Here is a 14,436-nt window from a genome sequence, read left to right as displayed (position 1 = left end):
GTATACATTAGTGTTTACATATATTGCCTAATTCAGGAGTTTTTAAATATGTGTATGATGTTACTGGGGCTTGAACTCAGGGCCTGGGTACTGCCCTTAGCTTTCCTACTCACTTTACTACTTGATCCATATATATATATGAGTATCACAGATTTGTCTGTGTGTTCTAGCTTCCAAATCTTGATGCTCAAATGGCAGCCTCCTTAGTATTTATGACTATAGTTGTGAGCCACCAGTGCCTGGCTCTCATTCAATTCTTATAATAACCTGTGAGCTGAGCGTTAACATCTCCATTTTATATGAAGAGAAACAGACACAGAGAAGCAAAGTTAGCACCAGAGTTATGATATGATCTTCATGACCCAACTTGAAAGCAAGGCAGGAATTGTTACCTGACTCTCTACTAGTGTTCTGAGAGTTAGAGGAAGCCTGCAGGATCAGGTCGAGAAACTAGGCTGTGCCACAGTGAGGGGAACTAATTCTGTAATGCTGAAGCAGTACAGAATATGGCTGTGCCTCCTAAAAGCAGCTTGCTATGCTCGCTCAGATCCCAGTGGTCCATTGAAAAGCTCTTTAAAGGTAAGAATTCCTGGAGGTTCCTCACTGAACTCTCTCCTACATGTCCTTTTCCTCTTTAGAACCCCAACAAGCATATCTCACAGACTGAGGTGATCATCCGATTTGCCTTCCAGACATCAATCACCGTGCTGTGCATTGCCTGCCCATGCTCCCTGGGGCTGGCTACACCCACGGCAGTCATGGTAGGCACTGGAGTGGCTGCCCGGTATGGGATTCTCATCAAGGGAGGCAAGCCTCTAGAGATGGCACACAAGGTGGGTCCTCCCCACTCTTGTTGGGGGTCTTGGCTAGTATGTTTTAGAGTCCTAATGAAAATATGATCTATTTGCTCTTTCTTATTTGCCCCATTGTGAGATCTGTATCAGAGTCCTGCAAGCTTTCAGTTGGAATAGTGAGTGGCAACATACATGAAGAATACATGAAGAATCTCTCTTTTTGCTGGGTATGATGTCATATGCCTGTACTCCAAGCAGTCAGGAGGTTGATGCAGGAAGAACATGTGTGTCTGCAGTCTGGTTTACATAGCGAGGCCCCATCTTTGCCCACTATCTCAGCCTCTGGTTTCACATCTAGTATTTGTTTAGTGTTTGCCCACCACTTCCATATGAGGGCCAGTCAGTGGCTGGAAAACTCATGCTTCCTAGCTTCCAAAGAACTTACAGTGGGGTGGGAGAGATGGGGACTGATAGGTAAATGACAGGTCCAGCACTGTGAGACTGCTGGATGACTGGGGACATTAAGGGGCCATGATATGGTAAAAGTGGTCAGAAAAGGTAGAATCTGAGACTTGAGCGTTGAACAAGAGCTAGCCACACAAAGGATAGTGGGGAGAATGTCCCCGCAGTGGAACAGTAGATGGAGAAGCTCTGGGGAGGTCATGCTGCTCCACTGTGGGGACATTGTCCCCACTATTCTTTATAAGATCAGGAAAGAAGCTTTTGTCTCTGTTGTGTCCCTAGCCTCCAGCCCAGGACTGGCATATTGAATAAATAAATGAACAAGGAGAAAATCAAAGAGAACATGAAGTGTGTGTGTGTGTGTGTGTGTGTGTGTGTGTGTGTGTGTGTGTGTGTGTGTTCATGCATGTGTTGGGGAAGGGACCCGTTTATGAAGATCAAGGTTTGGTGAAGGATTCTAACCTCCACTCTGAGGAGGGGAGCCATGGCAGGGTAGCATACTCTCCTATAGCCACGGGGCTCCATACTGAGTAGGTTTCTCCAGCTGCAGTGGGGATGGCTTGAAGGAGGCAGAGATCATTAGAGAACCTTTGACATTGCTGAAGACAGAGGCCATCCCTGAGCACTGGAATTCAAACACTGCATCTGTCACTTGCTCCTTGCTGAGAACTAAGCTTCTGGGTCATGCTGTGAGCAGAACAACGTGCCATCCTTGAATAGGACTGAGGGACTTATGTGGTCCAGGGACTGCACTCTTCACTCTGGGGGCTCGGCTCAGCTGCAGAAGTGCAGATGCCATAGAATGTTTCCTTCAGACTGTCTGAGCACAAATGTGAGGAGGGGACTAGCACAAAGCTGCCATCAGTGCTGTGCAATAGGTTTCCAGTTGTGATAACTGGAAGAATCTCTTTTTCTCTGGAACTTGGAGCATGAGGGCTTTATTCTAGGTAGGCTCTTGAAGCTAGACAATTGACAATAAATAGTGCTGGGCTGGTTGGACAACAGGAGAAAGAATAGGAAGACCCCTGAGCCTCACACTTGACCTTCTTGTGAAGAAAGTCTGGACAAGTATCATCCTGGAAACCGTGCTACACCATTGCCAATACAGCCAAGGGTTTTTGTCAGCTCCATCTGCTCACATGTGAGCCACAATGCGGCCATCTTCATGGGGCAGATAGGACACAGTTTCTTCACAGTAGCAAGTATTACCCCTAGAATACCAGGTTAAGGAATGATAATGCGGGTTGCTCCCTGCCTGCCAGATTGGGTATAGTTTTTGCCTCATAATCATGGGCACTGTGAAAGCTCTTTACATCTGTTTTGTTTGCTGAGATGTGGCTGGTTTTTGGCAGATAAACACTGTGATGTTTGACAAAACTGGCACCATTACTCATGGGATCCCCAGAGTCATGCGATTCCTGTTGCTCTCAGATGTGGCTACACTGCCCCTCAGGAAGGTTCTGGCTGTGGTGGGCACTGCAGAGGCCAGCAGTGAACATCCCTTGGGCGTGGCAGTCACCAAATACTGCAAAGAAGTATGTACACCCTAACATTGTCCCACTGTCCCTCTCCTTGCCCTTGGCCTTCCCTCAGCATCCTCCTCCTCTCCTTGCCACACTCCTGCTCTCTTTCCTAGCTTCCTGGCAGAGGCCTTGCTTTTGGTTGTCAAAGCTCAGGATTGACCCTGTCACAGTTCCAGGTCGGCACAAAGGCAGTTCAATGTCATAGTCATTGGCTGAGCATGTGTGGCAGTGGGTCAGGATGAAATGATTGATTGTTGTTTTTTTGTTTTGTTTTGTTTTTTGTTTTTTGTTTTTTTTGTTTTGGTTTTTTTTTGGCCGGTCCTGGGGCTTGGACTCAGGGCCTGAGCACTGTCCCTGGCTTCTTTTTGCTCAAGGCTAGCACTCTGCCACTTGAGCCACAGCGCCACTTCTGGCCATTTTCTGTATATGTGGTGCTGGGGAATCGAACCCAGGGCCTCATGTATATGAGGCAGGCACTCTTGCCACTAGGCCATATCCCCGGCCCCTCAGGATGAAATGATTGAGATGTGTCCTCTGTCCTCTTAGAACTGAAAGTTGAGACAGAGGAGACAGGTGATATAAAAGCTTCATCCTTTGGGAGCTGAGTGGAGGGGGCACACACACAGAATGGGCAGCAAGGGAGGAGCCAGAAGAGATGAGCGGAATGCCCAAGGATTCTTGTTATAGATCACAGGGCAGCATTATATTTATTCTCCCCCTCAGAACAGTTGAATACAGAAGCAACAGAATGTGCCAGAACACTGCACTAATGATTGTGCACATTACAATCTGATGTCACAAGCTGTGCCATCAGGTCCTGGTACCATCACAGTCGAGGGGTGAGGAGGATACTGTGAAGCGGCTTTGACAACTCTTCTAGGCAGGGTGTGTTCCAGAAGCCCCATTTCATATTTCATGGGGTCAGCACCCAACATATCACACCGAAGCTTCTGATGGTCAAGAGAAAGGGCACCCCTGGCTGCCCTTATTTCCTGTCCCACTGCCTTCCTCTCCCCTCCTCTGCCCTCCTACCTGGCTCTGGGGCGTTATACCCTAATAGCTTCCAGACCACCATTACTTCTTCCATTGTTCCTATGAATTCTTTTTTGTTGTTATTGTAAAAGTGATGTATAGAGGGGGTACAGTTACGCAAGTTAGGTCATGAGAGCATTTCTTTTTGAACAGTGTCACCTCTCTTCCCCCATGTTCTCCCAGTTTCTCTCTCCCATCCCCCACCACAAATTGTATAGTTCAATTTTATAGTGTCTAGTGAGTGTCACTGATGCATTTGTTTGCCCTTTGTTCCACCATTTCTGTGCTCCCCTTTATACTCCCCCATACAGACTTACATACAAGACAACAGGTACAGAAATAAAAAACAGCACCCATGGAGGGGAAAGAGAGCAAAATAACAAAGAAACCCCTTGTTTCCGTATCTTGGAGTTCATTTCGATAAATGTCATTTTCTATGATTATAGGTACATTCTTTATACCATAGAGATACCTTTCTTTCATTTGTGGAGTCTGGAGTGAATTGTGTTTCTTCTTGCTCGTCTTCAGCCTGTCCACTGTCATGAGGCATCCACTCGAGGGAGGATTTAGACTGGGCAGCCTGGTCTCACGTGATAACTGTAAGAATTGTATTCAGGGAGAGAAGAGTACTAACCCTTACCTTCTATTCCACTTTGATCCTTCTTCCTTGCCCTCACCTGGTCTCTGGTCTGCCACTGTCTGGCCACTGCTCCCTCTGCTGCCCCTCTGCTATCACAGGAACTTGGAACAGAGACCTTGGGCTACTGCACAGACTTCCAGGCAGTGCCAGGCTGTGGGATCGGCTGCAAAGTCAGCAACGTGGAAGGCATCCTGGCCCACAGTGAGCGCCAGCTGAGTGAACCAGAAGGTCATCTGAAGGGAGAGGGCAGCCTTCCTGCAGGAAAAGGTACTCTTGGCCTTTGTCTCTGAGGATGGTTCTGTAGGTGGCTGGGACCAGCTGGGTCAAAGTGGAGGCGAGCCAAACCACAGAAGCCTGTGCCAGGCCCCACTGGCTGGGATTTCCCCTGCTATGGAGATAGATGGCTCATGGCTGGGCTTTCTGTGCCTTCCTTCCCCAGAAAGCCCATAGGTTCTCTCTTGCATGCTTTAATAAGTCTGAATTTCTAGTGTGTGTGTGTGTGTTGTTTTGAGATGGGCATGCTATGTTGTCTAGGCTGCCCTTGTGTTGGACAGGGTTCAAGTGGACTTATGAATTCAAGTGATCCTCCTACCTCAGCCTCCTGGGTAGCTGTGACTGTAGGGATATGCCACCATTCCCAACTTGATGCATTTAAAATCAAATACATAAAATTATGGCAGGTTGCAAAGCACCGGTGGCTTATGCCTATAATCCTAGCTACTTGGGAGCCTGAGATCTGAGGACTGCGATTTGAAGCCAGCTCTGGCAGAAAAGTCTGTGAGACTCTTATCTCCAATAAACTACTCAGAAAAAACCAGAAGTGGCTCTGTGGCTCATGTGGTGGAACACTAACCTTAAACACAAACAAGTACAGGAACAGCACTCAAGCTGTAAGTTCAAGCCCTTGGAATGGCCAAAATAAATAAATAAAGCAAGTCAAGTTGATTATGATATAGATCATAGTGTTGCCTCACTGATCTATATTTTTGGGTCTTCACTTTGTTACCCCAAATTAGTTTGGCTTCTCATAAACTACAAAAGTAGATAGATGAAGTCTACCTTTGTTCTTCTTCTTTCTTTCCCATATAGGAAATTCTAATGGGATGTATAGCATTTACAGCTCTGACAGAAAGTCAGAGAATCAGTTGAAATGGGCTGCCCAAACCAAGAAGGGACACTCCTCAGAGTGGCAGCTGCTTTTCTTACTCTAAGATCAGTTGTCAACTGTCACTTCAAGCTGACGTGGAGCGCCCAGGACCTAAAACCCCCTTGCCTAGTGTTTTTTTTTTAAGTATGTTGATAGTTAAATCTTGATTTAGGGGATATTGTTAGGAAACAACTGCCACTTTCTTTTCTTGTTCTCCTTTTTTGGGGGGGAGGAGGTGGGGAACAAGGGGGTGCTTGTCCTGGAGCTTGAACTCAGAGCCTGGGCACTGTCCCTGAGCTGTTTCTTTCTTTTTTGCTTAAGGTTGGCACTCTCCATTTGTGCCACAGCTCCACTTCTGGCATTTTGGTGTTTAATTAGAGATTAGAGTCTCAGGGGGGGCAAGGGAACATGGGGAAATAAATGAGGAGGACGTAACAAGTTGGATAAGAAATGTACTCACTGCCTTACGTATGAAACTGTTAACTCCTCTGTACATCACTTTGACAATAAAGAAATAGAAAAAAAACAAAAACAAAAAACAGAGTCTCCTCAGCTCTTGTAAGTAGCTAAGATTATAGGTGTGAGCCACCAGCTTTACCTGCCACTTTCTAGCAATTAAAACCCTAGGGTGACCATTTCATTAGAGCACCTAGGAGCTGCTTCATGCAGCCGTGCCTTAGGTAGCGGCACAGTTATTAGAATGTTTCAGATAAAATACTCATCCACTCTTTCTGGGGGCATTATTTTAAAACATGATAAAACAGATTTATCTTGATTATTTGCTGGTCCTCCTTGTGTCATTTAAACCAAACAGTAAAGAATCTAGAAAGTGCTTGGTTTGTTCTGGTCTGAAACCTATCTGCCTTTAATCCATGTAGAAAAAGAATCAGCAGATAATACTAAAGGAATATAAGGACAGTACTTGATGTTTAGTATGTACTTTTACCTCATTTTTATGCACATACCATGTATTACTAATGCTCCATTTTGATTGACACCTAAGTCTTCTACGCATTAATGGAATTTCCCCTGGCAGTTCCTAAAGGGTGGCATTGCAATAGGGCTTACCAGGTTGTAGAGTCTCAGAGCAGTTTCAGTGCTGCTAAAAGGGTTCCCTCTTGTCCGTTCACCATGAAGCTGCGCTGTTCAGGAATAACAAGTCTCTTTTGAATAGATGCAGTTCCCCAGACCTTCTCTGTGCTGATTGGAAACCGCGAATGGATGAGGCGCAATGGCTTAACCATCTCCAGTGACATCAGTGATGCCATGATGGGTCATGAGATGAAAGGACAGACGGCCATCCTAGTGGCTATTGACGGTAGCTTTCTGCCCAAGCCTTCTACTCCCACAAGAGCACAGTTCAGGCAAAGAGGCCTCCTCTTTATTTTCCATCTTTCTTGGTCCTCCTTTTCTTTTTCTTCCTTTTTTTTTTAGCTAAGTTTCTAACTCTGTTCATGTAAATCTCTTTTTCAGAAGATTGTCTTGTCTTTTCACTTCATTCCTATCGTAGGGCCTTTCTTTCTCACCATCTCCATCTTGACCCAGATCCAGGTCTACTCTTGTGTTTGTCTTCTGCTATTGAAATTCTAAACTGCATTTATCATCATCTTTGCTTCTGTTCAAGCTGCCAGTTCATATCATCCACAGTCATCACTACAGACTAGGTAGGAACCTTCTTCCCAACCTTTAAATAATGAGGCTTCTGCTGCTGTCCACTGTCTGAACACACCCATGGGTGGACTCAGAGCATCTTAGGACCCCACTTGTCTTAACATCCAGTACATCTGGGGTTGTGTGCTTCATAGATGGGATTGTTCACTTCATGTTAGTTTCTGCTAATAGAAATAAAACTACACACAAATAAGAAAACATTTACAACATTATGTTCTGCGTACTTCAGCCAGATTATTCTTCCTCTCCAATCCCCTGTTTTTTCCATTCTCCTAAGTCATCATAAACCTCTCCCCCACCCCAGTCCCTATAGGTCTTCAAGCCAAAATCTGCACAAGTACAGGCTCTGTGCCCTGTTATAAACCTGTTACTCTCTTCCCATTGGCACATCTCCCCACAGCTCTCCTGCTTCTGTGTTTAACCTTATCAGGAGGAAAAAAATGAGAGAGGAAAGATGTCTTTGTTGGATGTCTATTACTTTAACCTCTGTTAAATTTGTTATTTTGCTTTTTTTTTTTTTTTTTTTTTTTTGGCCAGTCCTGGGCCTTGGACTCAGGGCCTGAGCACTGTCCCTGGCTTCCTTTTGCTCAAGGCTAGCACTCTGCCACTTGAGCCACAGCGCCACTTCTGGCCGTTTTCTGTATATGTGGTGCTGGGGAATCGAACCTAGGCCCTCATGTATAGGAGGCAACTCTCTTGCCACTAGGCCATATCCCTAGCCCTATTTTGCTCATATTTTAATAGCAAAAGTATATTGAGTTATTATACAACAAGCACTTTGCAAAGCAATATATATAACCTGTGGGAAATTCCAAGGGGTATAAAGAAGAAGAAAATGAGATCACTCATCACCCATATTCCTACCCTCATTAAGCTACTGTGAGTATTCTGATATTCTTAACAGTCATGTACGTATGGGAAGATGAAAGAAGAAAAGGAAGGAAGGAAGGAAGGAAGGAAGGAAGGAAGGAAGGAAGGAAGGAAGGAAGGAAGGAAGGAAGGAAGAAAGAAAGGTGTGCGTGCCCAAATACGTCATGTCATAATATGTTATACTTTGGTGCTTTGTTTTTTGCATGTAACCTTATATGATGACAGCCTTATGAGTTCTGATGTCATGCTTGTCGAGGGCCATTTAGTCTCACACTGTTGTTGATTGTGTGCGGTGTGTTTGCTCCAGGTGTGCTCTGTGGGATGATCGCCATTGCAGATGCTGTCAAATCAGAGGCTGCCCTGGCCGTGCACACCCTGAAAAGCATGGGTGTGGACGTGGTTCTCATCACAGGAGATAATCGGAAGACAGCCAGAGCCATTGCCACCCAGGTACAGGCATCTTCTTTTTGAAATTATCAACTGTGTTAAGCTCACAAAAGCAGAAAAGAAATAAGCACCAGTGTATCTGTGCTAAGCCTGACATCTGCTCTTTCCCCTTCTCTACTTCCCTGGGAAAAGCAATTCCAATGTTCTCTAAGCATTTCCTAAGAAGACCTTGGCTTGAGAACTAAAATTAAAACTATGTAAACTTTATGATAAGGGAGTTTTGAGGGCTCATTTCTGTTCTTGGATGAATGACTTAATTTTGGACCATTCTCCTGTGTCCTTTGGTTCAGAGTTGGCCATGAGGACACTACTGCTAGGTAGCGACTGGACACTCTCAGCTACCCACAGCAATAACTGTAGTATGAACTTCAAAAATGATACTTTCACCATACCCCATGTCCATTCAAATGTACATGGCTGTGTGCTTGTGAAAGTTCATTGCTTCTCATAAGGGAAACTGCAGTACCACCTGGTCCATTAATCTTATCTTGCTAATGAGGAGCTTGCTGATTATCTTCTCCACTCCTCCTGGAGTACAGCTTCTTCATTCATTGAGCAATTATGAAGCACAATGTCAGCCACTGGGGCTACACAGAGGAGTGAAGAGGGGTCTGCCTTTGACCAGCCTACAGTCTTGTGAGAAAGTTGGATCAGTGACCCAGCACTAAGTGCTCAAGCCTTTTGCAGAAGTGCGGTTAGCAAGGAGCACCTTCCTCAAGCATGGAGTCTGCTTGAGCCAGAGTCAGAAGAGATGAAGAGCCAGTGATAGTAGAGATGGAAGATTGGAAAGAAAACTGAGTTTTTCCTCTGTTGGGGATGTAGAATGGCACAGTGCTTCCTAGTGTCTGCAGATTGCTGGACAGTGCAGTGCCAAGTGTGGACCAGTAGGCAAAAGCCAGACCCAGGGGCTCATGGAAGGTGGACCTTAACAGCTTAGGCATGTGGAGGTGGGAAGCATCCATCAGAGGGCTGAAGTAGGACAGTATGTTGACCAGATGGTTGCTCTTCTGAACACGCAGCTGAAGAAGCCTCCAGGGGATTGTTCTGGGGACAGTCGGAGGGTGGGGTGGTGGTGGATAGATTTAAGCCATGTTGAGGTGGAGCAGGATTCACTTGCCCTGCACTCTCCAGTCTGCAGGTCTGATTGACAACATGACAGATGACTTGGGGACTGAAGGAAAAAGGATAAGGGATCATGGGCTTTCTGCTACTCTGTTGTTTGATAGCTTTTTCCCAACCTGGGTATTGATTTCCTTCCTTTTAGGTTGGCATCAACAAAGTCTTTGCTGAGGTGCTGCCTTCTCACAAGGTGGCCAAGGTCCAGGAGCTCCAGAACAAAGGGAAGAAAGTTGCCATGGTGGGAGATGGGGTGAACGACTCCCCAGCTCTGGCTCAGGCAGACGTGGGCATTGCCATTGGGACTGGCACGGATGTTGCCATCGAAGCAGCTGATGTCGTCCTTATCAGAGTGAGCTCTGCTGCTTCCAGTCATGAGAATGGGGAGGGCGGAGGGAAGGCGCCCTACTCAGTGTGCCCCTCTCCTTCAGAATGACCTGCTGGATGTGGTAGCCAGCATCCACCTCTCCAAGAGGACTGTCCGGAGGATCCGAGTCAATCTGGTGCTGGCACTGATTTATAACATGGTCGGGATTCCCGTTGCTGCAGGTAGGTGAGGCAGGTCTCCCTTGCTCTGAGCGCCACCTTTGGCTCCTCTGTGGCCAGATCCTCTGCGAGATTCTTACAGAACCACCTAGTTTCCTGCTGTACTCGCTGGCTTGTCAGATGCATGTGGAAAGGTTGGTGTTCAATCCTGCTTTATACATCTAGAATAGCTAATGAGAAAATTCTTGGAGGCCCCCAAAGCCTGGTTCACTTTGGCCTGAACTAAAAAGCTGGTCAAGACGATTGTCCATTTATTTAGAGTGGCCTTGTTGTTGGAGCAACTTATTAAAACATAGCCATCTGAAAAATAACCAGTATTTAGCTTTAGGGACTATTACAGATATATGCTAGACACAATGATTATCTCTCAGAACTTGTCTTAAGAACAAATCCTAGCCAGCCACTTGTGGCTCATGCCTTTAATCCCAGCTAGTCAGGAGACTGAGGTAAAAAAGATAATGGCTCAAAAACATCTCCAAAATAACTAGCAAAAAGCCAGCTCAAGTCACTTGAGGCATAACTCAAGTGTAGAGCACTAGATGTGCAGGAAAGTTGAACAAGTGTGAAGTCCTGAGTTCAAACGCTAGTACTAGAAAAAAAAAAAAAGGAAACCAAGCAAGACAGTGCTTTTGCATGGGCTGAAGAGACCTGAAGTTATTTTTTCATTATTTTTCTCTTTCTCTCTAATACTATGGCTTGCACTCAGGGTCTGGGTGCTGTTCCTTAGCTTTTTCACTCAAGACCAGTGTTCTACCACTTGAGTTACAGCTCCACTTCCAGCTTTTTTCTGGTTAATTGGATGTGAGTCTCATGGACTTTCCTACTTGAACTGACTTCAACCTGGGGTCTTCAGATCTTAGTCTCTCCTAAGTAGATAGGATTACAGCTGTGAGCCATTCGTGTCTAGATGAGACCTGAAGCTCTTACACATGACTTTCCTATCTCAGTTCCCCTTTGTGTCTGATTGATGATTTCGTCTCAAGGTTGTTAAGGTCTATCTTGGAGAGTCAAACTGGTGTCCTGTGCCAACAGCCAACTGAGGAACCCTCCCTTCTGTGTCTGTACCTCTGTACCCAGCCCAAGGTTCCGGTTCTGTCTGGGACCTGGCCCCCATTTCCTTTTTAAGAAGCCCCTATATGATCTATAGAAAAGAGTCTGGATACAGGCTGTGACCATCAACACAGTTTATCCTCTGTGAGACTGAGTCTCCAGGACACTGGCTCCTGCACCTCTGCTGCTCTCCCTCTTCCCTGTCATGGTGCCTCCCCATCTCTGAATCAGGGGATGCCATCTGTACACAGTTTTGAGCAGACCTGGGTCCCTGCCAGCTTCCTAGGAAGGTCTTGTCCCAGAAGCTGCTGGGATTCTTCTGAGTGCCTAAGGGGGAACCCGCTGAGAAACAGCTCAAAGGAGCAATTGAGGTGGAGTCCTGATTCTCCCTGGGCTGCCAGGTGAGTGTATCTCCTCCCTTTGACAGGAGTCTTCATGCCCATTGGCATTGTGCTGCAGCCATGGATGGGCTCGGCAGCCATGGCGGCCTCCTCTGTGTCTGTGGTGCTCTCCTCCCTGCTGCTCAAATGGTGAGTTCTGGGCGGGACAGTGACAGAGTGCTCTGCAGCCTTTTCACCTTATGCAAGCACTCCACAGGGCTTTTTCTCTCTACTTTGGCCTGTGTGCACTTTGTATCTGAGACACTCGTGCAGTCTCCATCCTAGATCACGTATCCAAGGCCAATACCAAAGAGGCAGTCCAAGTGGATTTCTGTTCTATTGTCAGTACCACAGCAAGCAATTGAACACCTACATAGTCATCACTTATTGGACTGCTCATGTGGATATCTTGTAGACAAAGAATCCCTATGTGTTATCACTTTTCCTTTAAAAAAAACTGGTTGTGGTTTCCTTCCTTCCTTCCTTCCTTCCTTCCTTTCCTTCCTTCCTTCCTTCCTTCCTTCCTTCCCTCCCTCCCTCCCTTCCTCCCTTCTTTCTTTCTTTCCTCTTTCCTTTCTTTCTTTCTTTCTTTCCTTCTTTCTTTCTTTCTTTTTTCTTTCTTTCCTTCTTTCTTTCTTTCTTTTCTTTTCTTTCTTTCTTCTTTCTTTCTCTTTCTTTCTTTCTTTCTTTCTTTCTTTCTTTCTTTCTTTCTTCTTTCTTTCTTTCTTTCTTTCTTTCTTTCTTTCTTTCTTTCTTTTGGACTGGGGATTGAATCCAGGACATTGCACTTGCTAGGCAAGCATTTTGCCACTGAGCTACATCCTAGCCCCACTTTTTCTTTTTAAAAAGATACTTGGGCTGGTAATGTGGCTTCGTGGTAGAGTGCTTGCCTAGCATGCATGAAGCCCTGGGTTCGATTGCTCAATACCACATAAACAGAAAAAGGCAGAGGTGGTACAAAAGAAGCTTAATGACAGTGCTCAGGCCCTGAGTTCCAGCCCCAGGCCTGGCAAGAAATAAATGAATGAATGAACAAATAAATCAGACTTTCAAGCTGGGTGCTAGTGGCTCAAGCCTGTGATCTTAGCTATTCAGGAGGCTGAGATTTGAGGATCATGGCTTGAAGCCAGCCCAGGTCAGGAAAGTCCATAAGATTCTTATCTCCAATTACCCACCCCAAATCTGGAAATGGAGCTGTGACTCAAGTGTTGAATGCTAGGCTTAAAGAAGCTCAGTGACAACACTTGGCACTGAGGCCAAGCCCCAGGACTGGCACAGACACATAAAAAGAAAAAAAAAAACAACAAAAATGAGATGTCCAGGGGCTAGGGATATATAACTTACTAACAGAGTGCTTGCCTAGCATGCTCAAGCCCTGGATTCTGTCCTTGGGCCTGCACTGCAGTGAAAGTGGGGGAGAGATATTCATTTAGCTAGTTAGCAGTAACTTAACAAATGGCAGCCTGCTATCCTGTGTAGGAAGTTTTGGATCAGATGAAATTTACCTAGATACTGGAGTTTTGTGGGCTTTTTTTGCGGGGGCAGGTGGCAGGGTTATACTGGTTCTAGTCTTGAACACAGGCTAGGTACTATCTCTGAGCTTTTTTTTTCCCCCCTCAAGATTAGCATTCTACTACCTAACCCACAGCTCCAGTTGTGCTTTTTGGTGGTTTGTTGGAGATAAGAGTCCCATGGACTTTTCTGCTTAGGCTGGCTTCAAACCATGATCCTCATATCTCAGCCTCCTGAGTAGCTGGGATTACATACTAATCATGGAGCATTCTGTAATATTGAGCCACCAGTGCTCAGCTTGGGTTTAGGTTCTTCACCTTGAAAATCTGTAAGGTTTTTGATTCTGCATGGCACTGTCTTTCATGCAAAGCTGTCAACATACTTATAAGGGAGGAAAAAAAGAGCCTTATGTTTGGAGAGCTGAGATTCTCGTGCCTTCCAGCTATAGGAAGCCTGACGTGGAGCGGTACGAGGCGCAGGCCCACGGCCGCATGAAGCCCCTGAGTGCATCTCAGGTCAGCGTGCACGTGGGCATGGATGACCGACGGCGGGACTCCCCCAAGGCCACGGCGTGGGATCAAGTCAGCTACATCAGCCAGGTGTCTCTGTCCTCCCTGACGTCTGACAGGCCATCTAGGCATGGCACTGCCACAGAAGACAGCGGGAACAGGTGCAATGCATCTGAAAGCCAGGTGCCAGGCTCCTCCCAAGGGATGTTGTAGGCTTCACTGGGTTGGCACCGCCCCTACAGGCAACAGTAGGATGGTTAAAGGGGACCAGAGCGTTGGGATTCCCATTTGCTGGATGTCCTGCCAGCACCTATTGTGGCATTTGGCCGTGCCAAGAACCCCCTGTCATTACTGTGCCACCATCATGGGCAAATCCACACCTCTCTGGGACTAGAGAAAAGGAGAGCCAGTCAGTGATCTTTGCACAGCTTGCAGGGATTTCTACCTGTGAAATGAGGAGCAATCTGGACCAGAACCTAGCTGGGCCCCTCCAGAGGCCTCCCCTCCACCTCACTATGGAGCTCATTTTGACAACACCCATGAGCTGCATGGGTCTGAGACTACAGTTTACCTCAAGCGTACTTGCTGGCATCGTGTCTCCCTTTTCTGTCCTGCATATTTAGCATCCTTGACAGTGGACATGTTCCTGTCCATCCTCAGAGCAGGGCTCCCTCCTTGGACGCCTCCAAATGCCTTGCACTGGTAGCTCCAGTCTGCTCTCTAGCCAGCACCTGGGA

The 14,436-nt window shown here is 46.4% G+C and overlaps 1 protein-coding gene across 1 annotated transcript in view; it reads left to right on the top strand.

Moving 5' to 3' along the window:
• The window catches only part of LOC125347594 (copper-transporting ATPase 2-like), a 46,104-nt gene extending 32,192 nt beyond the window's left edge, over positions 1 to 13,912 (top strand). Inside the window, exons 13-21 of the mRNA XM_048340596.1 lie at positions 639 to 833; positions 2,609 to 2,791; positions 4,550 to 4,718; positions 6,773 to 6,916; positions 8,447 to 8,589; positions 9,851 to 10,054; positions 10,134 to 10,251; positions 11,726 to 11,828; positions 13,633 to 13,912. Coding sequence (XP_048196553.1) covers positions 639 to 833; positions 2,609 to 2,791; positions 4,550 to 4,718; positions 6,773 to 6,916; positions 8,447 to 8,589; positions 9,851 to 10,054; positions 10,134 to 10,251; positions 11,726 to 11,828; positions 13,633 to 13,912 — 1,539 coding nt within the window. The remainder of the gene's footprint in view (positions 1 to 638; positions 834 to 2,608; positions 2,792 to 4,549; positions 4,719 to 6,772; positions 6,917 to 8,446; positions 8,590 to 9,850; positions 10,055 to 10,133; positions 10,252 to 11,725; positions 11,829 to 13,632) is intronic.
• The last annotated feature ends 524 nt before the right edge of the window (positions 13,913 to 14,436 follow it).

The sequence above is a fragment of the Perognathus longimembris genome, chromosome 3 (assembly GCF_023159225.1).
Source record: "Perognathus longimembris pacificus isolate PPM17 chromosome 3, ASM2315922v1, whole genome shotgun sequence".
In the NCBI taxonomy this organism is placed as follows: Eukaryota; Metazoa; Chordata; class Mammalia; order Rodentia; family Heteromyidae; genus Perognathus; species Perognathus longimembris.
Note: the sequence above shows the minus strand (reverse complement) of the source record. Positions and strands in the feature narration are given on the sequence as shown.